At 45.6% G+C, this 27,469-nt stretch overlaps 1 protein-coding gene across 1 annotated transcript; it reads right to left on the reverse strand.

The window, feature by feature from the left end:
- Window positions 1–442: 442 nt before the first annotated feature.
- On the reverse strand, window positions 443–27,461 carry CHMP4B (charged multivesicular body protein 4B). Its single transcript, XM_066330544.1, has 5 exons — window positions 27,135–27,461; window positions 5,470–5,647; window positions 4,658–4,772; window positions 4,040–4,166; window positions 443–1,270 (listed from the first exon to the last, which is right to left on the reverse strand). Exons 1-5 carry the CDS (start codon window positions 27,328–27,330, stop codon window positions 1,203–1,205), a joined length of 684 nt encoding a protein of 227 aa, XP_066186641.1. The 5' UTR covers window positions 27,331–27,461; the 3' UTR covers window positions 443–1,202.
- Between the last annotated feature and the right edge of the window lie 8 nt (window positions 27,462–27,469).

Raw genomic sequence — 27,469 nt, forward strand, 5'->3', positions numbered from 1 at the left:
CAGCTGATTTCTCCTCAGTGTGGGGATTTTCACACAGAACAGCATCCCAGGATCACTGAGGTTAGAAAAGCTCTCCAAGGTCACTGAGTCCAACCTGTGACTGATCCCCACCTTGTCACCAGCCCACAGCACTGAGTGCCACATCCAGTTGTTCCTTGAGTATCTCCAGGGATGGGAACTCCACCATTTTCCTGGGCAGCCCCTTCCAAAGCCTGACAACCTCTTCCATGAAGAAATTCCTCCTGATGTCCAACCTGAACTTCCCCTGGCACAGCCTGAGGTTCTCTCCTCTTATCCTGTCCCTGTTCCCTGGAAGCAGAGACCAACCATAACTCAGCAAGCTTTAGAGTGGATGTCCCTCATGTAAAAAGAGGCCAAACTACACCTAAACCACAGGCAGATGACTCAAACAGGACACAGAACTGACCACAGCAGCCACAGGTGAAAATTAATCGAGATATTTAATACAGTGCAATCCATAGTAGTTTCTTAATTAAAATAATTGTGTGCATGTATCTGAATGGGTTATCAATTATCACAAAAAAGCAATAAACATTGTAGTGCTATGTAGAAAAATGTACAACTGAACTTGAAACCTTCCCTACTTCCAAGAGAGTGTGGATCAACTGCAGATCATTCTCACCAATTAAAATGGGCACAGTGACTACGTCGTTGCGGTGACAGACACAGGGCTGGCCACACAGCAGTCAAGGGATATAAATAGAACTGGCAAAGAACTAAAAACCTAAAGCATTCTTGCACCTAAAACACAATAAAGAAGCCGATGGGGGCTTACGACTTTTCCTGGTTTTTAAATGCCTTACAAGACTCCTAGACACACTTAAACTGACTTAAAATTACAGAGGGTTTTTCAGCTTATTTCAATTCAATATATATGGCCCAAATTGAAGATGAAGATCCAGCAGTGGCAGGAGCACAGTCCCAAAGCTGAGTGTTTGATTTTGCAAATACCTTTTCTACAGAAATTCAACCGTATCAACAGCAGGCAATTCCCCTGCTCCCCCTTCTCTCCTCTGGGCAGACTTTTTTCCATGCTATGCAGAAAACAGCAATGCAGTTCCCACTGCTCTGGGTTAAAATTAAAGATAAAGACATTTTGCTTATGCTTTCTTCTCAACAAAAACACATTTGCACCCGGAATAGGTAACCAAAGTCTTTTTTCCAGCCAGGGGCTGCTGTGGTTACATGGTTCCTGCCCACGCTTCCAGCTCTTTCATGTCATCATCCTCTTCTTCCTCTTTCTTCTTGGCTGCAAAATCACAAAAGAGAACAAGTGAGTGGCAATCTTGACAGAACCCACTGACACACCAGGCAATGAAGCACCTAAGGCCAGCTGTGGACAAAAAAATACACCAAACCTTTTTGAACTGAAGTAAAAGGTGCTTTGGTGAAAGAGCCAGCACAGGCTGAACTTCCTGATAGTCCCACTCTGAGTGGAAAAACACAACAGCTCCCACAGGAAGAGGGCAGTGAGCATGAAAGTTAAAGTTATATTTTTCCATAATTTCCAAATCCTTTCAGAGAGCTGCAGCTTCTGACAGAAACCCATCTGAAGTCTCCAGTATTAATCTCTTTCCCATCAAAAATAAATTCTTTATTCCATCACTGAGTACTGCAAATGCAAGAAACGAGGTGTTTGGGTCAGGTACAGAATGTGGAGGGGCTGGAGAGGCCTGGGAATACCCCACTCCCCTCCTCCTGTGGTCCCTGGCAGCTGGGTGGATGTGGATGGCAGGGAGCAGCCTGGACACTGCCCTCTCCTCATTCCTGGTTGTTCCAGGACAGAAAATGCTGCTCTTTGTCATAACCTGACAAGTCCAGTTTCCATTAACTCAGCAAAAAAGGCTTGAACCTACAAACAGCTGGAATAATTTTGAAAAATGTCAAAAAAAAAAAAAAAAAAACCACCACCAAAAAAACAAAAGAGTGAAACAATTCCTGGTCCAACTGGTTCATGTTATTCCAAAAGAAACATTTACATCGGGAAAACTGAGTCAGCTCCAAGCTCCAGACCCCTCACTTGTACAAGGCTGGAATTTGGTTTTCTATATTAAGCTCCTCCAGCCTCCATTAAACAAAAACAGCTTCTGCCTGAATTTCTCCTGACACCACAAACAGAATTCCTCATTCAGACTGATTAAAGCCAAAATCCAGAGCAGCTCCTGAGAACTGGAAAAGCAGGAAAGCTTGTGGTCATCTTCCCTGCAATGGATAAAAAGGAGGTAACAGAGTCAGCTCTACCTCAAAGGACACATTATTGTGTCCTTATCGTGTCCAAAAAGACAATTACACACAGACCTGAACCATCAGGGGCAATATTCCCTTTGGAAGTCTGAACATGGTAATCACAGGCAAACTTTTAATCCCAGTGTTAAGTCAGTTTTAAGTGAAAAACAATTTAGGTTCACAAAAGAAACCCACACAAAATCCCCACCCAACACCACCCCAGAATCCCAATTTTTCCCAAGTGCCAGCCTTGGAGGCAGCTTTATTGAAGCAAAAAGTACCACTTAAATACATTTATGGAATTCATGGAATTCTCATCTCCATCCAAAAGCAGCTTAGCAGAAATCCTGTGAAACACTAAGCTTTATGCTTGCAGCTTTTACTACCAAATTTGTACACAATTTTTATTATTTTAGGGAGCTTCCCTATGTTTTATGCTGTGTGGCTCCTTAAATATGTCCACAATTACAACACCTCTTATTTGTGTGCAGTCCCAAAATGCAAAGAGTACATCTGAGTCCAGGGCATTGTGTTTTAAAACTACTTAGAGAACAAACCTCATTAAAGCAGCCAGGCAATAAAAAGGCAATGCACTGGTTCATTTAATCTGTTTCTCCTGAATCTGATAAAGTTTCCATTTTCAGATATTCTGATAGAACTCCCTCCCCTCTCACCAACTATGGTCAGCAGCTCTGCCTGGCAAAACACAGCCAGGAACACACAAAATCAGTGGTGTCAGAATAAAAGCAGAGTAACACACAAGGAGCAGTGGCACAAAGCAGAACCTGCTCTGGCAGTGTTGCTGCTCCCCACACTCATCCATCCTGGGAAGACAGCAGGATAATTATAGATACACTGACCAGTTGGGATTATTTCCATCCACTGCTTTTTTGGACTTTTTTTCCCTTTTCCAAGTAAGGACAAGGAACAGAGCTGCAAAGTCTACAAGTTATTCATCACAGTCAGGCAGATTCAGCAAAATGGGCTTGTAAAGCTTCATATTCCATTAGTGCTGCCAGAGGTGTCCCAGCTCAGCTGAATTCCATGGGAAATACTCATACAAGAGGGATGAGCTCAGATTTAAGAGCAGCTTTGAATCATCTGTGTAAGTATAAACATTTCTTGTGCATCCTCCAGGTAAAATCCTCACACCAGCTAAATTCCCTGGATGTGTGTGCCTTAGCACTGGGATGACCCTGACTTGGGACTGCCTGGTTTGTGTACTGCAGAGGAGCCTACAGGCTTCCCAAAGAGGGGACCCCAAGGGAAATGCCTCCCAAAGGCCAGAAAAGCAGGGATCAAATTAAAACCCAAAGCAGCAGCAAGGAAGCCTGGATCCATGGGGGAATCTCAACCTGCCTGTGACTGGATGACCCTGGAGGTATTTTCCAACTTCAGTGATTTTATGAGTTTATCTACTCTGCCCTCCCTTTTACAATCTCAGAGTATCTTGGCAAGATTTTTTCCTTGTTGGCCCGGAAGCACTTGGGAAAAGGCTCCCTTCTCCCACACCTCCACTGCACCCTGAGCATCATCTGGGCTGCAGATAACCTGGATGAGCTGGAGCAGAAGACAGCTGCTCCTGTGACAGGGACTGATTTTTGTGCTTCTTGTGACAGGCCTCTCATAGAGAAATAGCACTGGGTGTGATTTGGGATTCAGGAAACAAGTCCAAGCAAAATGTCTGTGCTGCCTGCAGCCAGATCTCCCAAATCCGAGGAGCTGACAGATTAATTAGCACACTTTTAATGATGCAGGATGTTTCAGTTGATCCATAAAGGTTGATCCATACCTGGCTTGGAGGGTATTGATATTGAGGGCACATTTGGTAGTGGTACTGTCTCCGGACCACTGATTTCCAGCAAGTTTTTGTCTAGTTCTTCTTGTTCTAGTTCCTCTAGTTCTGCCATGAGTTCATCCTAGGATTTTAAGGAGAAAAAAAAGAAGGAATGTTAACTCATATTTATTAACAATCAGATATAGCTGATTACTATTTCTATCATAGAAAATAGCACAAATGCACAGGATCAGAGCAAAGTGAGGACATGAGGTTTCTGATGTGATTCTGTACTTGAGCTCTTGGAGGGTGAGAAGGGTGGGAAAAGCAGAGGAAGGAAGGAGAAATACAAGTCCAAACACTCTCAGGTCAGGCCATCCAGACCATTCTGAGCATAAAGTCCAGGTCACAGCCACCAACAATTCCAGGAGAGATTTCACAGCCCAGTCCTGCACCCAGGAACACACAGTGTGCAGCTCTCCAGTTCCTGGAGGGATTTCAGAGCCATGCAGGTTGGTGCCCAGGGTTACTGATGGGGCTGGCTCAGTGCTTGGACTCCCTGATCCCAAGCCTTCCCAACCCAGAAGATTCCATGAGTCACTGGTGCAAACAGAAGCAAACTGAAAGTCATACCTCATCAAATTCCTCCCCAAATCCTACTGGCTTGGAGATGGCTGTAGAGATCTCATCTGCCAGCTCTTGCTGTTCTGCAATGTCCTGCATTAATTCATCTACTTTATCAATGTCCCTGGAAAAGAAAGGAAAGAATTCAGTATCAGCAGGCATCTTCCCAATCAACACTCTATGTCCTGGCTTCTGTAGAAATGCCACATCACATTTCCAAGGCCCTTTTCCAAACCACACTTTGCATGCAAGTCTGGGTTTATCCCCCTGGTCTCAACACAATTAGAGATGTATTTTAACTTTTCCCTGCAAGCTTATCTCCCAGCAGTGATACAGACACCAGGGGGAGGTTTGTTCTGCACCACTGATATTAGCAATAATTTGCTCTCTTCCCTGATTCAGCATTATTACATCCACAACGTTTGCTTGTGGAGCAAGCACAACATTCCCATAATGCAGTTTTACCTTTAATTACTGCTACATGATCCAGTTCCACTGCAGAAAAACAAGCTTTAAGACCCCTCTTGAGGCTTAAAACTCTAGCTGCTACAAGATGGATCTGTAACTGCTGCAGGCTCCCATTTCCTTTAGACCACACTGGTGCTACCCAGCTTTTGGATAAATGTAGAAAATAAAACAGTAGTAAACTGAGGAAGCATTGATAGTTGTGTGTTTTGTTCAATTTTAGTTGCAGTGAGAACCTTTCAAAAGAAGGTTTTTCTGCTCCAGCTCCACCTTTGGTTTTAAACACCTGCATTCAGCAGATCCGACCAATGCCAAACTACAGATCCCATGGAAAGATGCAGGAGGGAGTAACTTACATGTTGTCATGAGCAGCTTTCATAGCCTTAGCAGCAAAGCCCATGTTCTTCAGCACTTCAGTGTTGGTGTTGGCATTCTCCAGGGCTTCCCTCTGGAATTCAATTGTTGATAACGTGCCATCTATCTGTGCCAGCTGCTTCTCATACCTCTTCTTGCGCTTCAGGGCCTGCAAGGCAGCTGCACAGCAAAGGACAGGGGAGGGCTGATGAGGTTTGTGGCCAAAACAGCCACTCACACTTGGCACCAAGTGCCACTCAGCACAGAGACACAGTTAGCATCTTCTTGTTGTTGTCTGTTCTCCCCAGATAAACTCTGCTGCCCAACCCTTGATTTGCCTCCTTCAACAAAGCTGTTTAGAGGTGGCTGCTGCCTCGTGGCCATCACCCGTCACAGCAGGACACACCACAGACAGAGACCATGCTACAACAAACAGAAGGCTTCAATATCCAGGCTCATCCACCAAAACCAGCCTTGTTCATCCTCACCCCATCCCAGAAAGGTGCAGCTCCTGCCAGATGACATCTTTGTGCTGCTGCAAGTCCCCCCCTCCTGCTGAACCCCTGGGAGAAACAAATGTGGAGAGTTTCTTAGAGGAATGGTTGCGTAGCAAGGGCCACGATAAAGTGCAGCCATCAGCTACTGATGTGACTGGTGGCAAGTATACATTACCCCTGAGAACAGATGTTAGTTAGCAACAGGGATGTTGAAAATACATAGTATGCAGACAGATACATAAAGCGAAGGAATTTGCAACAGCAAGGCCAAACACAAAAGCTATATGCATCATAAAAAGTATAACCAATAATGAGCTGTATTTTTGCAATATGCATGAGCTAATTACTGTCTGTATAAGTATGATAACTTTGGAAGCAATAAACTGAGACTTGTTGACCATGATAGCATGAGATTCATCTCCTGCGGCTCTTTCCAACAAATGGTGACCCCGACGACCTCCAAAGAAAACGGGGGAGGATGCGCTACCACGGTTGGAGGCTGCGTTGGGTTCGAGTTCTTCTCTGCAGCCAGAAGGACGACGAAAGAGCATTAAAAAAAGGGAGCTCCGCATCCCGAGTGACCACAGTGGTGGGCTCGGCCGATACGTGCTGCCGAAGCTTGGAGAGGCTGCAACAGCACTGACGTAAGTATGGACAGGCAAGTGGCATATGATTTATTCACAGCCTTTTTGAGAAAAAGGCAGATTAAGGGAATAGATTTAGACAAAGAACTCCCCTCCCTCCTGCAGTATGCCACTTCTTATGGGTTTTTTACTAATCCTCACACTGTTCATGATCTGGGGGAGTGGAGACGCTTTGGAGATAAACTCTAGGAATTAGTATTAGATAATGATAAACCTGCTAAAAAGACGAATAAATTGTAGAAAGTGGTGCAAAGTGAATTGTTGATGAGTCAGGCAGAAAAAAGGGTGGCTAAGGAGGTGCAAGCTGCACAAGAATGGAATCAGGATTACGGTTTGCCTTGGAATGCTAGTGCTCCTAACCCCCCTGTTTTTACGACTGTTAATTTGCCGGCTTCAGTCCCATCTGCACCCCCCTGTGAGGAGCCAGACGACATGGCTAATAAACCTGAAGGGTCAGTTCCTTGTCAGCCCCCCCCACAAACGGCTGTCCGCCTTGAGAGCCCTGAGTCTGTCTCGGGGGCTGGGTCTGACTTTGCGGAGGTTATGGCTAGGAAGAGACATGAGCTGTGGGCTATGTTGGCTAGACAGGGGATAGAAGACAGAAATAGTAATCTAGTGAAGGTGGCAAACAAAAATCTAGTGTTTCCAGTTGTCTATACTCCCAATGCACAGGGAGGGTTACAAGCGGCTATTACATCGCTGGATTGGAAGATTCTAGCTCAGTTGCGTGCTACAGTCGGGAGTTATGGAGTTACTAGCGAACCAGTTAAGCAAATAATTGATTATCTGTTTAACGCACATGTAATGCTTCCTTCTGACATTAGAGGCCTAGCCAGATTGATTTATACCCCCCATCAGTTGTTGCTGTTTAATGCTCATTGGCAGCAGGAGGCTATGATGTCTGTTGCGGTTCCGCGAGGTCTGGGAGATCCGCTGCAAGGGATAACTATTGACGAGCTAGTGGGTCTAGGGGCATACACACGAACAGAGGCACAGGCGCTGTTAGGGCCGGACAAATGCCGAGAAGTAATGGCTGTGGCATTAAGGGCTATGGATAAGGTTAAGACTCCAGGAGGTACGCCCATTTACATGGGGATAAAACAAGGAAGAGAAGAAGCATTAAAAACTTTTGTGGATAAAATAATGGAAACTATAACGAAGACTAGGGTACCTGATTACATGCAAAGGGCCCTATTAAAACAGTGCGTGTTACAAAATAATAACTCGTCAACTCGAAACCTTATTAATACCATGCCTAGGAATTGGTCAGTACCAGATTTATTGAAAAAGGCTGCATCCCTCCCATCAGAATCTCAGGTCTTTTTAGTGAGTGCCTTACAAAAGATAGAAGAAGAGCTACAAGAACAGGAGAAAGCATTACAGAAGCAGTCAAAAGCTGCACAGACCCAGGTCCTAGCAGCTCTTGCACCCCTCCAAGCAGCAGCTGTGGTCAGCCCCCGCCCTCGCACTACCAACAATGGCCATGTAAAATGCTTTCGCTGCAAAAACTTTAGACATGTTCGCCATGAGTGTTTGGCAACAAGAGTTTAATATAAAAAATGCCAATCCAATACACACAACACCAATGTTTGTCGCCAGAGGTCGGGAAACTCAAAGAGCAGCGCAAGCAGCGGCCGCGAGGGGAAACAAGTTGCAGCTGCAGTGCCGACAGGACCCACCAGCAACAACTACAACCAGCCACCAGGGGGAGCCTCGGCCTGGACGTGGCAGCCTCAGTAGACGTCACCATCATGACTAATCAACCACAGAGAATTCCCACGAGACTGTTTAAAACTATTTTAATAAATAGACAATCAATTGGAAAATTACTTCTAAGCAAATCATCTGCAAGCATATCTAGATTATTTGTAATACCAGATGTAATAAATTTGAACTATACAAAGAAAATTATAATCATAGTTTATACCCCCTATCCGCCCGTAAAAATATCCAAAAAGCAACGATTAACTCAATTAATACCACTCCCACAGATAACAAGAAGAGTACCACCCTTAAAGCAAAAACCCAAAAAACAAAAAAGCTTTAACTCAACTAGAAGATTACCCCACTCACCATTAATTTATCAAATCGCCCAAAGAAGCCATGTTGGCTGTATTTTCAGGATCAGAGTATTACTCTGACAGGACTGTTGGATACAGGTGCGGATACCTCCATTATTACCCCTGGGGAGTGGCCCCCACACTGACCAGTGCAGCCCTCTACTACCACAGTGACAGGGGTTGGTGGAATGACACTGGCAAGCCGTATGCCTATGCTTAGGGTGGAAATAGACGGTAAACAGGCTACAACATCATTTTCTATTGCTCTGCTTCCTCTCACGGTATCATGTTTGATTGGCCGGGACGTTTTGTCTCAACTGGGTCTTGTTCTTACCAATGAACACCCTTTAAGATAGCTGCCATTGCTTAGACTTTCCCACTACCACTTACCTGGACCACTGAGGATCCTGTAATGGTTAAGCAATGGCCGTTAAAATGGGAAAGTCTCCAACAAGCTCATCAGTTAGTTCAGGAACAATATGAACAAGGACATTTAAAGCTGTCTGTTAGCTCCTGGAACACTCCAATTTTCGTGGTAAAGAAGAAATCTAGGAAATATAGGCTGATACATGATCTAAGAGCTGTCAATAGTCAAATGGAGCCCATGGGAGCACTTCAACCGGGGCTCCCTAACTCCTCTATGCTTCCGGAAAATTGGCCCATTCTTGTCATTGATTTAAAGGATTGCTTTTTTACAATTGCTTTGCACCCAAAGGACACTAAACGGTTTGCCTTTACCTTACCAGCAATCAATCAAGGGGAACCAGATAAGAGATTTGAATCGACTGTATTGCCGCAAGGCATGCGTAATTCACCCACCATACGTCAACTTCATGTGGACACTGCACTACAACTGCTGAGGCGAAAGATGCCCAGAACCATCATCTACCACTATATGGATGATATTCTATTTGCTCAGGAGATGCCGTTTGCAGATGCACAAGTGGAAGATATTAAAAAGACATTAGCAGAATTTTCCCTTATTATCGCCCCTGAAAAAATACAAAAAACCGCACCTTGGAAGTATCTGGGATAGACAATTACCGAGCAGAAGATTACACCGCAGAAATTGACAGTTGCTACAAAAATCACCACCCTACATGAGGCTCAAAAGCTCTTGGGTGACCTCCAGTGGTTGAAACCCGTTACAAGCATTCCTAACAACTTATTGGAGGATCTACTTCCTTTGTTGAAGGGTTCTGACCCCTGCACCCCCCTAACTATTACTGAGAGCCAGCAGAGCACTTTGCAACGTATTATGGACTGTATTTTGAAAGGTTTTGAATCACGCATGGACCCTGAGCTGCCCTTGAATTTTACTATCTGGACTGCTGGCAGGCATCTGTTAGGTGCAATTACTCAGCATCAAAAGAAAACGGGGGAGAGAGTACTGGAATGGATTTCGCCGCCTCTTCAGAAATGTAAAACAATAACCACAAAAATTGAAAACTTGGCAGCACTAATCAAGAAGGGGCGTATGCGCATACTGGAGATTAATGGACTTGAACTGGCAATGATTTGTTTGCCCATGGAGAAGGCTACATTGGACTGGTACCTCTTAAATTCAAACGATCTGGCAGAAGCCTTGCTGGCCTCGGGAGCTCAAATAGAGACAGGACCACTTGCACCCAAGGTGTTGCAGTGGATTGGAGAATGGAGTTGAATCAGCAGACCCTTGAGGGAAGAAAAGACAATTCCCAATGCCATAACGGCCTTCAGTGATGCAGGAAAAAAGAGTCGCAGAGCGGCCATAGTTTGGAAGAAGGAAAAAAAGTGGCATCAACAGATATTGGAAGCGGTGCCCGAGGACAGTTTACAAACCTTGGAACTTTTAGCTGTTGTGTGGGCAGTGGCTCACATATATGAGCCTCTAAATGTGGTATCTGATTTGCTTTATGTGGTAGGAGTTGTGTCGAGAATTGAGGATGCTATCAATAAGGAGGTTCAGAACAAGCGGTTGTATGAACTGTTTCTACAATAGAGACGAGCCCTGAAAAACAGGACTAAGCCCTATTCTATTATTCATATCAGAAGCCACAGATGGGATGTTGGCCTGAGAGAGGGAAACCAAAGGGTGGATAGGCTAGTGTCTACTGCGCTTACAGTACCTTTATCACAGTTTGCCCTAGCCAGAGAGGCTCACTCCATGTTTCATCAAAATGCCAAGGGTTTACAAAAACAATTCCACATTTCACAGGCGTACGCAATATCTATTGTTAGGAGTTGCCCTGCTTGTGCTAATCATAACAATGGTCTGGTTTTAGGTATAGGGGTCAACCCTAGGGGAACAGTGGTTAATGACCTCTGACAAATGGATGTTACTCATGTGGCTAGCTTTGGTCGTTTGAAATATGTGCATGTCACTATCGACACATACAGTGACATATTTGGAAAATTTAAGAATATCTCGGATGTGCAGGAAAGATTGTCTAGAACACTGTTCGTATTGAACTACCTTTGCATTTTTGGGACATCGGAAGTTCCAGCTGCTGTGGCTCATCGAGCGGATATCAATGGGACAAAGTGATACCCTACTTCCCTGCAGCCCCCTTAGAGCCTCAGGAAATCGAGATATTGGGATCCTTGAAGGCAGATTGGTGTATATATTTCAACTGGACAAGTGTATACCGTGCCGGACCAGGGAGATCAGGTGTCAATCTATTACACCCGATAAATGTCAACTCTACATTGTTAATATACAGGAATGACAATCAATGGTGTAACTATACAAGTACCAAAATATCGAAATCATCTAATAGTCCCATAGCATTACCTTACGGGGTATTCCTAATCTGTGGTGATCGAGCTTGGGCCGGAATTCTCTCTAAATTGTTGGGAGGACCATGTACTTTGGGTCGCTTAACACTGGTAACACCAAACACTTCTGTGATTCTTCAAGTGCACAAAAAGCATCACAGAGCGAGGAGAATGGTGCATGCTTTTGCATCGAACTGTAATAATAAAGTAAATTTTTGGTCGACAGGAAAAAGAATAATGAAATCCCTTCTTTTATCAATTGGTACGGCGCATGCACTGTCTACACTAAATAAGTCGGGCTGTTGGCTAGCAAAACAGACAAATGCTACCTCAACAGCATTATCTCAATTATTGATGAATGTAAACTCTGTAAGACATGCCACACTCCAAAATAGGGCTGCGATCGATTTTTTATTGTTGGCACACGGCCATGGCTGTGAGGAATTTGAAGGGATGTGTTGTATGAACCTGTCAGATCACTCTAGCTCTATACATACACAAATACAAACCCTACACACGTTAACCACACATTTGCAACAAGACAACGGCTTTGGACTTGATAATTGGCAGAAGGGGTTAGGATGAGGACCTTGGCTAACTTCTTTGCTACAACATTTAATTACAGTGGGTATTGTGATTTTTGTAGTATTGCTATTGTTACCTTGCCTTTTTAAGTGCCTGCAGAATGCATTGATGAAGAGGATCACTGACAAGTAGAATACCTCTCTACTAGTGCAAAAAGAAAACGGGGGAAGTGTGGAGAGTTTCTCAGAGGAATGGCTAAGTAGCAAGGGCCACGATAAAGTGCAGCCATCAGCTACTGATGTGACTGGTGCCAAGTATACATTACCCCTGAGAACGGATGTTAGTTAGCAACAGGGATGTTGAAAATACATAGTATGCAGAAAGATACATAAAGCGAAGGAATTTGCAACAGCAAGGCCAAACACAAAAGCTATATGCGTCATAGAAAGTATAACCAATAATGAGCTGTATTTTTGCAATATGCATGAGCTAATTACTGTCTGTATAAGTATGATAACTTTGGAAGCAATAAACTGAGACTTGTTGACCATGACAGCATGAGACTCATCTCCCGCGGCTCTTTCCAACAGTTTGTACAAATCCAAGGAGAAATCTTCCCTCGGCTTTGCACTTAAATGTGAAATCCACATTCTAAAAACGTTGGTATTTATGTATGTTTTGTGTTACTCCTCCTAGAAGGTGTCCACACGACAGCCTGAGCTGAGAGAAGCCCTCACTGAAGATGGTTTGAGCAATTTGCTGCTTGTGAGCCCAGTACAGCGTGGGCTGTGCAGGAGGAGCCCAGGACAGCTCCCACCCCTGGGGATGAGTGTGGGAGGACTGGTCCAACCTGCTCTACCCACCCCACCCACACAGGGGAGCAGCTGCCAACAGCCCACAGCCAGCTCCTCCCAAGACACCTGCACAGAGAGCACGGGCATGGCCACTGCTGACACACTGACAGGGAACACAAACCACCTTCACACACAGCTCCACCAGACACACTCAGAGCCACAGCCCTGCAAGTGCCCAAGGCCAGGCTGGACAGGCCTTGGAGCAACAAACACCTCGTGTCACCTGCAGTAAGGCACAAGGGCAGCTTCCCCCTGCTCTGGAGTGACCTGTTCTCTCTGTGACAGCCCTGGGCATACAACACACCATGTGCTTCAAACCTCACCTCAGCCCCAAGCTGCTGCTCCAACAGCCTCACCCTCAGTCACACACACTTCATTTCTTCAGTGCTCTGATCCCTGAGAGTCTCTGCAGAAACCACTTAATGTGACACAGGATGGGCTCTGCTAAAAATCAGGCTTGGCCCTCCCAAAAGTTCACACACACCAGGAATGGCGGCAAATAAAACCTTTAAATCTCTAGAGACATTATTTCCATGCCGAAGTTTTTGACGAGAGTAGGAAATCCTGACAAGAGACAGTTTCCCTTATCTTCCCTTCCTCAGGGCTGGTAACTCGGGGGTGTGATGAACACACAAAGTGGCTGCTCTCCTAAAAGGTGATAAAACCTCAGAAAATCTCCAGACTATAGAGAAAACTAGGGAAATAAAGCTGAAAAAAGGTTGGACTGTGCCCAACAGGCATCCCAGGTGTTTTGGCAGATGCCATCCTGAGATGCTGACAGTCCTGCAAGATTAAAGTCCTAAAGAGAGCTTCAGCTCTGCAATTGGTTATGTATATGCTCTATTTGGTTCATTTCCAATTAACTTATGTGTTAAAGAACAAAAAAAAGCACTTTTTTAGGGGAAGGCCCAGCTAAGGATACCAAACACACAAAGTAGCTCAGGATTATTTAGGAGAAGCCAGTACAAACACCTCAGCTGTTCCAAGAGAAGCCCAGGACTCAAAACAAGCCTCTGCAGTGACTTTCTCTCCAAAGGCCAGTAAAAATCCCCAGTTGTTTTTTTTTTGTTGTTTGTTTTTTGTTTTTAATATGTTTGACAGGAGTGAGAACAGGGGGTTTTCAAAGGACATGGTTTACTCTGCAGTATGAGGCACAACACAAACACCCCAAACATTCCACTTTTATTCCATACCATAAAGTGATGAGTAACACATTGCTGGGATATTTAAGCTGGCTCACTCTGCACTAATGGTTTAATTATGGATATGTGAAGTTTTCTTACTCAGAAAGATAAAAACTGTTAATAGCTGTGTTTATATAGTGACAGATGCTGGGGAAATGCCCAACAACAAGGGGACGTCCTTTATTGAGAATTTTGCACCTCATGGAGAATTACTGGCAAAACTAGAGATTTTACAGCACTATAGAACATTATACAAAGCCAAATAAAGTGCTGTAATTTACGCACAGCTCCCCATTCCAGCTTTCTCTGAGAACAATTACAGTTTGTCTGCATTTCATGCCTCCTGTTTAAAACAAGCTGCTCAGCCACCAAACATTGCAAGAATCATGGTGAAGGATCACAAGTTGTTATCAGGATTGTTGGGTAACCCTGTCCCTCCCATCCCCACCCACACCACTTGTGCACCAGAACTGCGCTGCCGTTACACTCAACATGGATTTGTGGTATTTTCTGCTCCCCACCCCTTCAGACCAAGTTAGATACTTATTTTCTCCTCTCCTTCCTATGGCCAAAGATCAGGAACCTACTAAAATCTTATGAACTATGAACTGCCACGTTTTTGTTAAGTTTTTATTAAAGTCAAAGCTATAAAAACTTCATCTGAAGGGAATTACACTGGCTCTTTTTCTCAAAAACCCAATCTGTTTCCAAAATCAGAAATAAATAAGAACCAGAGACAGTAGGGTACAAATGCCCTGTGGCATTATGCACATGCAAGAACTGGGTGTGTTTGAAATCTCCCTCTGCCCTTCTCAAAGGCTGTTCTCACATCAAACAGCCATGGCAGAGGCACCCACAGCCCACATTACGCCTTTACTGCTTCCAAGACAGTAATTACAGCGGCAAAAATGCAATTTATAACCAGCTTTAATTGCTGTGGAACTGCTTCAGCAGGACCTGTGACCAGACACTAAGTTAAAAGTATTTACCCCCTGGCCAGCCAGAGTTCACTATGCCCTAGAATGTGTTGTAGAGATCAGCACAGTTTTCTAGAAACAGCTGATGTCAGCTTTCCAGCAGTGGGACAAACTCCTTATCTTGGAGCCAAGAGCCACACAAGATTTCCAGATGGCTGGGCCAGCCTCCCACAGCAGCTCCTGCACAGGGCCTGATACCCAGAGGTTCAGCTGGAGGCCTGGCTGAGCTCACTCTGCAACATCCCTGTGACATAAAAACCAGCTGTACTAGGAATATCCCTGTGACATAAAAACCAGCTGCACCAGGAATATCCCTGTGACATACAAACCAGCTGTACCAACTCAGATCACCAGCTGCTCTAAGAGGGGATTTAACATTTAATACAACCCTCAATGACAGCAAAAATATCTGATCATCCCATGGGCAGTTTTCACCAGACAAGAGAAAGAATCTGCCAATAAAGAACATTTTAGAGAACCTTTACAACCCACACCTTCTCCTTACCAGGCACAGTGGGTATTTTAACTTCTAAGTCCAATGTGCAGCATGAATTGCAAGCACTTAAAAGATCTTCTAAACAAAACAAACAGCAGATAAGAAACCTTAGCTGCACTTTACCTGAATTGTAATAAAGCTTTCAGGGAATACATATGACTGGGGAAAAGCAGTTAGATACATTTATAGATGATTATTATAATAATTAAATTAAAGGTAATACATTTAAATCTACCTGGGTGACTTCTACCACCCATCAGGAGACAGTGAGTAGGCTCGAAATGCCTTTCTCCATATGACATTTTGATGTATTAATTGTCTTTATTATCAGCTATGATGGGGATGTTGGAGACAGTTTTTATTCATAAAGATTGCCCCACAGAGCTCTGACCAGTTAAAATGGATATCAGTGGTTTATTACCTCTTTTCCATTGGCAAAGGAATGTAAAATTTCTCTGTTATGTTAATGAGCATCAGACTGTGATCTCTGCAGTTCCTTCTCACAGAGAAATTCTCACAAAGAAAACCCCAGATTCCGGAGAGGAATAAAAACTTCAGCTGAGGCCAGTGAGATCTGAGCTGGCTGATTTAATTTCTTCAATGTAAAACATTCAAAGAACATTTTTCAAAAATTTTAACACATCAAAAACAATTCTCTCCTCTGCTTTTTGGTTTGGTTTGAGGTTTTTTGGGGGATGGTTTGTCATAGGTTGTTGGTTGGTTTGGTTTTGTATTTCCTGTCTTTGACTGAACTACAAAATACTGTTTTAAATGTCTATTTATTTGAATTTCTGTGGTAACCCCCACTGCTAGAAATTCCAGCAGAAGTCCTACACCTCCTGTTTGACCACGGTGATTCTCAAGAATTTCCCAGGGTTTCACTGTGATGTCACCATGACAGGAGCCCTCCAACACAAGTGAGAAGCAGGAACTCGTGTCATGGTTTTCAGTTCCTGACTAATGAACACCCAGAAATGAAAAGAGCAGAGTCATTCAGCCAGACTTTCCTCCTCTGTCAGCAGATCAGTCAGAAAAACATGACTGCTCACCCAGATAATTTCACGTTGTCCTCCAGAAATGCTATCTGTAAGAATTTGATGTATTTGGAATTATTTTAACCTGTGTATAGGCAAATTATTGTTATTAAATGAACTGTTGTAAGTCTAATGATTTTCTCTGCAATACTTACAGCAGTTTGTTAGTCAAATGAGATGAATGTTCACTGTGGTAAGCAGCTTGCAGGATAATAAAAAAATAATTTTACTACATGGTACTGCATTCAGAGAGGAAAAATTGACTATGAATGTCAGTGGTTTTGTTAAAAATCAACAGCCCCCCTGCAAATAAATATTCCTTATACACTGGCAGGACAGGCAGCATTCCTGGGATATTCATGTACACAGCAATGCTATGGAATTCATGCTTTTAGATACCATTAGGAGAAAAGAGTAGAGCAGCAGATAAAAACCTGGAAGAAAAAGGCTTTCTCTATGTAACTGAACTTCAAGTTTGGCTGGCAAAACCACATTTCAGCTTGAGAGGAACAAAGAGCAAATTCAGGAGTTTCACTGAATTCAAAAATACACCTGACCAAGGTCGAAGTGTTGATGATGCCACAGGATTTATCCCCACACAGTGCAGGTGTCTCCTGCCTCTGCAAAACCCTCCCAAAACTCACCCTGACACCTAAAGCACACAGGGGCTTCTCCTCCGGGGCTGGAGTTAATGGCTCTGATTACTCCAATTGAGGGGAAAAATAACTTCATCTCACAGCTAATTCTTGCATTCTCCCTGGCAGAAATGGCAGCAGCAGAGCTGCCAGGGCACAGGGACAGCAGCAATATTAATATGGCATCAGAAAGTTCCCCAGCAGCCTCAGAAAACAACGTGCACCAGATGTCAGCCCCACCAGAATAATAAAGCCTGCAAGAGCTGCAGAGGAGCTGCCCAAACTGGGGTGCCTTGTCCCCTCAAGCTGCAGGCCCAGGCACTAAATAGGGTTGAGATAATCAACTTAATAGTGGAAGAGCATTTTGCACGTTACCCTGTGCATTCATCTCTAATTTGTTCTGCAGAAAGAAGCAGCTTTATTTTTGCTGCTTCTGAAAATACCACTGCATCTTCCTGGCACTGGCCTGGGCAGCACATTTAATCAGGAACAACATCCTGGCTGTCCTTGGGATGGGATAAACAGGGGCACCGGGAGGTGGAAGCAGTGATTGCTGCCTTGCCTGCAGGGAGGAGCTTTATCCTGGGCACCAACTGCTCATCTCTCGCTGCTGAGATCCAGCAAACTGCCTACGAGATCTCCAAAAAAAACACCTAAAGAGGGAATTTAAAGCCACTGACAGAGGATCCCCCAACGCTACGAGCAGATAAAAAGACTGGTCACTACAGACTGACCGAGCTGTGAGTTTTGCCTTGAATAAGAAGCTTTCTGCAGAGGTTTGATGGCTCCAGAAGCTGTTAAACCAGGACTGTCCATGTTGGTTCAATACAAAGGCATCCAGGCCATACCAAGGAAGGCTCATCCCAGGTGAGTCTCAGAACATAAAATGTCAGAGGTCCAAAACGCCAGGGCTGATTTTAAGCACCGTGGTGTCCAAGTGGTTGGGACACAGAGGTACCAAAGGATGGTTATAAATAAATCCTCATCAATTCCAGCACTGTGCACAGCAACAGGAGTTCCTTTCCTGCGAGGATCACCTCCTGAGAGCTCTGCTGCCTCAGGGATGTATTCAGGTCTAAAATCATGATTTCTCCCTGACTCCAGGGCCTGTCTGCAGCAGCCTTCTGTGCTCTTGTTTTGGAAAATGTGTATTTTAGCAGGGAATCGTGGGCAGAGCTAAGGCTTGGTCCTTCCCTTGTCTCTCTCTGCCTGTTTATTAAATCTTTAATAAAGCCTCCAAACCCTGCCCTCAAAGGAAGGCAACTATCCCCTGCTCACAGACTGTGACTGATTAAAACTACTTCAGTAAAGCACCCAAACCCAGGCAGAGAATACAAGAAGGTTTCTGCCTAATCTTTTAAAATACAAGATTACGACTTCCTCTTGAGCAAAGCAGTGCCAGAACATTTAGTCTATTGTGCAAGAGACAAAACACAACAATACCCACTCCTGCTCTAAGAATCCATACATGTACAAAAGAAAAAACCCAGAGAGATAGAGACAAGCAGTTGTAGAGCAGCAATCAGGTCTGTGATACAGAACACCCAAACCCAAGAGGAAGCACCACCTTCACACCACCCTGGCTCTGTCAGAGCAGCAGCTCAGCCCCTGCACCAGGGACTGCGGATGTTGTGTCACATCCACAGCTCAGAGGGGGGGTTCCTGCAGCCTTGGAGGGTGATTCCTCTGCCCCTTGTGTGTCAAAGCAACACTCTTCTGGTCAATAATCCTCTGTAAAATAATCTCCAGGCAACTCTGAGACAGTTTTGTCAAAAACAAAAACAAAAAAACAAAAACAAAAAAAAAAAAAAAAAAAACAAAAAAAAAAAAAAAAAAAAAAAAGGAAAAAAATGTCATCTACAGTGAGCTTTGAAGTTCAAATGAGAAAACCAGGAACGAGAAATCCCAGTTACAGAGACAGCTTTGTTCCACCCAGGAGTTGGAACGAGTCTAAGAAATGCTGGTTCAGCCAAAACCATCCAGGCCTGAAGCTTCAAATCATTCCTTGAAATGTGATCCACGCTCTGGAAGCAAAGCTTGCCCTGCATTTCCCAATTCTCAGTGTCTCACTCCTCAGGGTCCTGCGTGGCTTTGGATGATGGCAGGGGACTGCAAGGCATCTGCTGATCTACCCAACACACATTTCTTCTTTCCAAATTAAATTAAGGATCTTCTAAGGCTGCCTGAGTTAATTATCCTCTCATACTCTTTTCAACTGCCACTAACTTTGCCAGTTAAAAATCTGCACCTTCAGTGATACACACATAAAATTCTGATGTGAAATGAGACAATTATTCAGTACTCAACCAAAGTATAAACTTTTAGGATGAGAAATGTATGTCCCCAAAGGTGTCCCTGAAATTCTCACAGCCTGCAAATACTCTTTATGGGTTTTCTTCTTTATTTTGTGGTTGCAGAAGGTACCTTGTTAAAGAGAATTTCAGTGAAAACTCAGAATCTTCCTTTCAATTCCTGCCAGAAATGCATCAGGTTCAGCTTAGCAAGAATAGAAGTAGCTCTTAAGTATTGCAAAATCCTGTTTTCTCATAGGAAAAAAAAAAAAAAAAAACAACCAAACAAACCAGTTCCCTAAACTGAACAGTGTTTTTGTAATTAATTCACAAACCTCAGAAGATCCTACCCTGAAGTGGCACACTTCAAGACCTTTTCTTCCTGGGGAATTAAAAGAGTGGCTGCCTGAGAATCTATCAGGCATTTTCCAGCCTCAGACCATTATTATTAGAATGTTGCCAAGTCTAAGAATTTCATTGATGCTGTCATAATATTTAACATTTCTCTTAACAGCCTAACTTCCCCAGATGAGATATTTTGGGATGTGAAAAAGTACTTTTCTCATGAATGATGAGATTCCAATACTGATGACTATGGGGGAAATGTTGAGAACACAAACCTTTTGAAAGCCAAAAGTTATAAAGCGAATCAGACAAACCATATTTATTTTTAAAAAGTTTGTACTTCATGACTCAGCCTCCAAACACTCCAGTGGCAACACTGCAGTGCTTTTCTGAGGCTGAATTGCAGTTTTCAATGGCAATCCCATGCTCTGAGGTTGGGACCAGCTCCAGAGCCAGGTTAAGCAATCGACTCTGCTCCTGCTGATGGGGCTGCCAGGGAAGCACTCACAAAAAAGCCTTTTTGCCTCTCACTGTCCTCCCAGGCCAGGGCACGGGCAGAGCCCACCATGGGGAGGCTGCCAAGGCATTTTCAGGAGGTACCACCTTCACTGGAGATAAACTGTGTGCAGTTCCCAGGGAGCCCACGACGACGTTTGCTTTCCAGTAATTTGTTTTATTTCATAACCAACCAAAATCACCTCCATATGTTTGAATACCACTGATGTTCCTGTCACTCTGACATTTCTCTTTTCAGTTCCACTACATCTGAGCAATCTGTGCACTCACCTGAAGCAAACCCAGAGTCCCTAAATCCAGATGAAATCCTGCCAAGCCATGAGCAGCACACACAGTGTGGATGTTTGGGGACACAGCCCACCACAGCAGTGATACAGCCCTGGCCTGCTGCACATCCCATCACATCCCAGAAAATGCAGGAGAAATGTGATACTGGTTATTTGGACACCTCCATGCTTCCATCATTCACTGCCACCAGTTGAGAGCTGCAAGACAACAGCTGCCCACACAATTATCCTGTAACTGTGTTAGCTCCTAGAAACTGGTAATTGGGAAGGTTTCATCTCAACAGTGAACCTAGGGGAAGCCACAGCAGAGCTTTTCCAACTGGAAGGACAACATGGAAAGAACTGCTACTGCCTTTGCCCCAGACTGGCACTGAGCTTCTCCCAGGGAACTTCTGCCCTTCTGTGTCCCACCAGTGCTGGGTCACTGTGGCCTCTCCACTGCCCTGGGTACCACAACAAAGGAATCACAGGGGTTTTGGTTGAGAGAGACCTGAAAGATCAGCCAGTGCCACCCCTGCCATGGGCAAGGACATGTTCCACTGTCCCAGGCTGCTCCAAGCCCTGTCCAGCCTGGCCTGGGGCACTGCCAGGGATCCAGGGGCAGCCACAGCTGCTCTGGGCACCCTGTGCCAGGGCCTGCCCACCCTCACAGGGAACAATTCCTGCCCAATATCCCACCCTGTCAGTGTGAAACCATTCCCCCTTATCCTGTCATCCAGGCCCTTGTCCCCAGTCCCTCTCCAGCTCTCCTGGAGCCCCTTTAGGCCCTGGAAGGGGCTCCTCAGAGCCCTCACCTCCCCAGGTGAACACCCCCAGCTCACTGGATCCCTGCTCCTGCTCCAAGACACGGGGATAATTCAGAGCAGAACAAACCTCCTTACCACCAGCTCTGCTGCGGCCTTGGGCTGCCTCAGGGAAAGGCAAAAGTCTGACTACATTGATGCCTGGCCTATTTAAGATTCTCCAACTGCATCCTGTTTGTTTCGGACACTTTGTGCCAGGAGTTTGCTGGGCATCTGGCTGCAAACTTGATGGAAAGTCAAGGATGAGAGCTACTCCAGCTTTTAGTTTTGGAAAAATCATCCATTTTTAAGTGGTGTGAGTAAATGACAAGATTTTACTTTAAACCCCACTCACGTCTACACTTTGCTGGTTGCAGAAGTCAGACCACAACCTGCTGCTCACACCACAGCCCAAAGTCTCTGGGACAAACATCACACACCCAAAAACCAGAAATGGCAATGTAATTTTGGGGGTTTTTTGAGCAATAAGGGATTGCTCAAAAGAGAGACATGAATGATACAAATGGAAAGCCCAACAGCATCTCAGTCCAGATAAACTCTCCACAACTCAGCACAAGTCTAAGTAGAAGAGGGTTAAAGCAAACTGATTATTTGCATCACCTGCAAATTATAGTTTTTGAGTTAGGAGCCCTGGAGCAGGATTCAGTAATTAGGCCTGGAGTTTAGTAAAATACTAGAATCCAACATCTAATGTATTTTGAGAGAAAAAGTAACAAACACTAAGTTAGTAGCTGCAAACATGCCAGGTTTCCCTCCTGACAGAGCACAGGAACAGAGGAAGGATGTATTGCATCAAACAGAGTTACCAAATCATATCTGGCAGAATCACAAGGTTTGGAGGTTCTCTTATGCCACTTTTAAAGAAGGTGTTTGTGAATCCTGCCACTGTTCCCAAACTGTTTTACACCAGAGAGTCTTGTCTCCAAAAACCTCTGCTCAATACAGGTAGGGTAGAATCCAAAGGAGAAGGTTTCTCTTGTTTTTTCAGATCTAATTAAGAAGAGCAATTATCACTTTTCCCCAGCCACGTGGTCAATGCCCATCTCATTAACTCTGGGGGAAGATGAAGGACTCAGGCCTGCACTGCCATCAGTATTCCTCCACTGAAGCCCTGGGCTATAGACAAGCACCTGGAACTCAAATATCAATTTTGCATTAGACTGTGACTTCAAACACAGAGAGGGCAGACTGAGGGCCTAAAGACGGGCTGGAAGTGCTGCATCTTGTGCTTCCCTCCATCAGCACTGGATGATTTATGGAAACAAACCGGGGTCACATTGGATTCTGGGAGGAGAATCTCTTCTCTTGGCAAGCTGGAGCTTTAAAGCATGCCCACAAATCACACCTCACTCACAGCCCTCTGAACCCTTGCCTGTGGCCAGAGCTGAGGCTGCAGCTTTCTCCTCCCTGCCAGGTCTGAACCAAACAAAACCATGCCAGCCATCCTGCAGGAGTGCTGTCATGACTTCATTAATGACCCATGTGTCCCACGTCACCCTGAGATGTTATCACAGGCAGTGCCTCTGAGCAGGGACTGCTGCCAGGAGACACAGAACTGCCCTTCCTCCTCCTTCCATCCCATCCAATTCCTGCCTCCCCCTCCCAGCCAGCTCCAGCATTTGGGTGGTTAAGTGTAGACAACAACCCCTTTTTTTTTTTTTTTTTTTTGTAGGAGTTGGGTTTTGTCTGGCTCAGCAAGCTAATCCAAGTCATGCCCTGCCCACACAAACACCAGCAGCAGCACAGAGGAACAGGCAGGGCTGCCCCTGGAGCAGCCTCACCCAGCCAGTCCCTCACCCTCCAGCTGCAGGGAAATCAGATCAACACGCTCATGGGACACCTTAAAAAAGGTAAAGGGACCTGAGCAGTTCATTTCCATCACCTCAGGCAGCACTGAGAGCCCCAGGCGGGCTTAAAGTCAGGACTTCAGCCTACACCAAACTTGCTGGTTTGTTTGGTTTGGTGCTGGGTGGGGAATAGGAGTGCTCTTTTTCCAGGAAAAGCCTGAATTACACAGCAGTGGGTTTGCATCTGTTTTGTGTAGACAGTGTTGGGGAAAAAAACCAACGCTAGATTTATGTGCAGTGAAAAGAGAAACTTGGACATCAGGAAAGAAAAACTGCTCACTAGCAGAAACCAGAGTGGAGAAAAAAATCCATGAAATATCATTCTCCTGCTAGAGCTTGAATATATTTTCCACTAGATTGGCTTTTCACCCATTCCACTGTTTGTGGCCCTAGTGTTAACTAACAGAAAGGTAACATCAGTGGCAGACAGGACCAAAACTGCATCCACTCACTCCAGGTCTGAACCTGAGTGAGCTGCTTTCAACACTGGCACCCTAAGGCAGCATCGAGTTTCTCTTAGTGCTGTAATCTTCACACAAAGACAGAACTTGAGCTTTGGGCTCCAGGAGAAACAGACTGTGGAATTGTTATACCCAAGGTAATCAGAGCTCAGGGAATTAACCCCTTGTTCCTCTGTGTGCCTGTGCTGTTCCTTGGCAGCTCAGCTTTGTGTGACCAGGCACAGCACAGGAACACAAACACCAGAGCTGCAGGGATTAGGATCAGCTGAAAGTGAACACTGAACACTGAGCCCAGAGCTCCAGAACCCGTGGAATAGATGGAGTTTGTATCACGAGGTTTGAGCACTGAGGAAACATCCCAGATGAAACAACGGCACGGACAAACTGGAGCGGAATAAAAGGAGGCAGCAGCAGCACGGGGCTCCCAGAGCATCAGGCTCCCAGCTGCACTCTGCTTTTGTCAGAGCAAAGTTGATTTTCAGGGCAGACAGAAATGCAGTGAGATACCGGCTGATCAGTGCTCAAATTAGTCAATCCTGCTGCTGCTTCTAGAAATTCACCGAGAGGAGTAAACCCGTGGGAGGGCTCCTCAGAGGGGTGGGGACAAACCCCAGAACACTGCTTTCAAAAGCCTGAACATTTCCACGAGGACACAAAACAAAGCACAGGCAAAACCCAAGTTCCTCCCAGAAGAGGGAAGAGTAACTTTAACTTGCCTGTTTCCAAAAAACCCCTCTAGTGATGATTAATCTTGGTATTTTTTCATCTCATGGACAAAACACGGCAAGCACATTAAAGCCATCACTGCTGCTCTCCCCAGCACACTCAGAACGTTTCATACGAGTTGAAAACCTCCCATGCAAAGAAACGACACAAACTGAGAAAATTTATACTGCAAAGTTCCTTATTATAACCTCAGAACTTCCTGAGTTGTCTGGTTACACAGCCTAGATACCCTAAATGCAGATTATGAAAAATACACGTGTAAAGTAAGTTCATAAATTAACAAAACCCTGCATGTGCTTGGGCCAGGCACAGGAACCAGAAGCCTCTAAGTCTCTTCGATTAAGCTTTCCTTGGACTCCAGAAGTGCTGCAGGAATGAGTCAATGAGCCTTGGGAAAGCAGCTCACTTGGCACCTGAACAATCGCCCAGTGTGCTGGGGAGCAGAGAATGTTTTCTTTTGTTTCCTTGAGTGTGCCAGACACCCGGCTTTCCTCTGGGACAACAAAACCGCCATTCCAGGTTTTCCCAAGGTGACTTTAAACTGCCAGGTAAACTCCCTGCCCCACTGTATCACCTTCTTCTGGCTGTCCCACAGCAACTCTCCAGCAGGACTGCCCAGCTGAGGTGACAAATGTGCCCCATCCACAGGAGATCCTCCAGGAACTGCAGGGATTCCTGACCGAAGTGATTAAATCTTGGAGAACTAAGCCTAAGGATTCTTCAAATTTAATTTTTTACAGGTTGATCCAACATTTAAAATACTCTCTAGCTAATTATCTTTCCTTCCGTTTTACTTGAAAGCGTTTTAACTATATGAGAGTATTTTCATTAAAATGGCAGACTTAAACATATAAAAGCAATATATTTTTATTTTCAGCTAAAATATGGGTTTAAGCGACTTTGCATCAAAATCACATAGATTATGGATTATAAACCAGCCTCAAGTCAGATAGGGGAAAATGCAATATCTGGATATAAAAAAATGTAATTTGTAAGAGCACAGCTGATGACTGACAAGTGAACTCAGAAAGTTCAAGTGAGTGTGTTCTGAGGGGAATTCACTCCCCAGCAAGGCACAGACAATCAGCTGCCTTAACTCACAGCCCAGTATAGGAACAGTTGGCCTCTCAGTGCCAGGAATGGAAAAAGAGTGGTTTGGTTTTCCAGCAGAAACCCATCCCTTCTATTCACAGCTCCTTAATTACTCCTCAGGCTCCTGGGCTGCTGCAAGCCCTCAATTAGTGTGACCCAGAACTGCGCCGGGACTGGGCACCTTCTCCTCCTTCCTGCACCTCCGAGGAAATTCAATCCCTCCCTGCCCCAGGTTCTGAAGGGCAGCAGATAAACAGATGGCATTACAGCGGAGCCAGACAAAGACCTGAAGAGAAAGTTTAGAAGAGGACCGGTGTGACCCAGAAGATGAAGAAACTGGGTTTCAGAGACACATTTTAGTTTGTCTTTTGAGCTTGTTACCAAACTAGGCCAAAAAACACAGCCCAGGCTCGCTTATTAGAACTGCTGCACTGGATTTGGTTTAGAACTGACTCGGTGAAGCCTGAGGTCCTCTGAGGTTCTCTGACACATCCCTGAGTCGTCATGCACCGGGCCCCATCCATCAGCCGCACATAGGGAAGTTGTGAGTCTGGGAGGAAGCTAAACCTGCTGACTGAATTAGTGCCATGAAATTCCGCAGGGTAATTACTGCCAATTAACCCTTGCCAGAAGTGTGTTTGCCGCTCCCTGTGCCACGGGCAGAGCCACTGCACATCATGCACACAGAAATCGGGATGTGCTTTCCTGAAAACTTATAACGACCACGCTAAAACAAGCAAGGAGTCTGTTTTCCGAGCACTGGAACACTCAACGAGACAACTGCCTTATCTCCAGACACATCGGGCACTGCCGGGAAAACACAGCCAGACTGGCCTGGGGAGGCAAACACCAATCCCACCTCTGAGCTTTAGGAGTGTGTGTGGAAGAGCCTCTTGGCGGGGGCTGGGGAGTGGGAATAAACCCCAGAACAAACACTGTTTCCAAGCGAATGAGTATTTCCGTGAGATCACAAAACAAAGCACAGGTATGACCCGAGTTATTCCCAGAAGAGGGAATATTAACTTGTCTGTTTTCCAGAAAGTTTTCTCCCTGAAGTTCTTCACCCCACAGACAACCACCAACACACACATTAAAGCTCTAACTCCTGCTCTGCCCGACACGCCCAGAACTTCTGCTAAGTGCTGACTGAAGTAAACATGGATTTAACCAAAGCCTTACACTAAGCAGGTTTTGGTAAAGACTTTCCTTGGTTAGAATTAAAAATCAGCGGCGGGGCAAATCAAGGCCTGATTCCACGGTACTGCCCTGCTTTTCCAGCTGCACCCCGCGCTGGGATGTTCCCTGACCTCTCCCAAGGGACAGGGCCAGGGCTGGCCACGGAGGAGGCGAGCACTATCGCGACACGGGGGTGGCGAGGGAGCTCCCCTGGGCCATCCCCGGGGACAGGGACAGGAGCTGTCCTTGCCCGCACTGAGGAACGCCGGCAAGGGCGGCCCGGCCCGGAGAGGGCGCGGGGGTACAATAATGGCAGTAGGTACAAACTAGGGGCACTAAGGTGAAAAAACAGAGGCTCCAGGGGTAAAATAGAGCAGCACCGACGCGGCTGCGCTGTCCCAGGCCCCTCCCGACCTGTTGCCCGGGTTCGGGCGGCGCGGCCCGGCCCCTCCTCGCTCACCGCGCTTGTTTTTGGTGCCGTGCTTGCGGGCGGCCGCCAGCTCCTGTTCGATCTTCTTTTCCAGGAACTCCTGCTTCTTACTGAGCAATTCCTCCGTGTCGCGGAGCCGCTGGATCGCCTCCTGCGGGGACGGGCCTTTCCCGCCGCCCTTCCCGCCGGCGCCCGTCCCGAACAGCTTCCCCAGGAGCCCCGACATGGCTGCGCGGGGCCGGGCCGAGGCCGTGCAGCTGCAGTGCCCGCTCCCCTCGCTCCGCTCCCCGTACACACCGACCCGAGGCCCGAGGCCGCCGCCGCCCGACTCCGCCCGCCGGCCTCGCCCCGCCGCCCCCGCGCCG

The sequence above is a fragment of the Sylvia atricapilla genome, chromosome 16 (assembly GCF_009819655.1).
Source record: "Sylvia atricapilla isolate bSylAtr1 chromosome 16, bSylAtr1.pri, whole genome shotgun sequence".
NCBI lineage: Eukaryota > Metazoa > Chordata > Aves > Passeriformes > Sylviidae > Sylvia > Sylvia atricapilla.

Coding starts and splice junctions, on each gene's coding strand:
- CHMP4B (XM_066330544.1), bottom strand. CDS start 27,330: ATGTCGGGGCTCCTGGGGAAGCTGTTCGGGACGGGCGCCGGCGGGAAG. Junction 5,648..27,134: donor CGGCACCAAAAACAAGCGCG/GTGAGCGAGGAG, acceptor TTTGCTGTGCAG/CTGCCTTGCAGGCCCTGAAG. Junction 1,271..4,039: donor ATCAATACCCTCCAAGCCAG/GTATGGATCAAC, acceptor GTGATTTTGCAG/CCAAGAAGAAAGAGGAAGAA.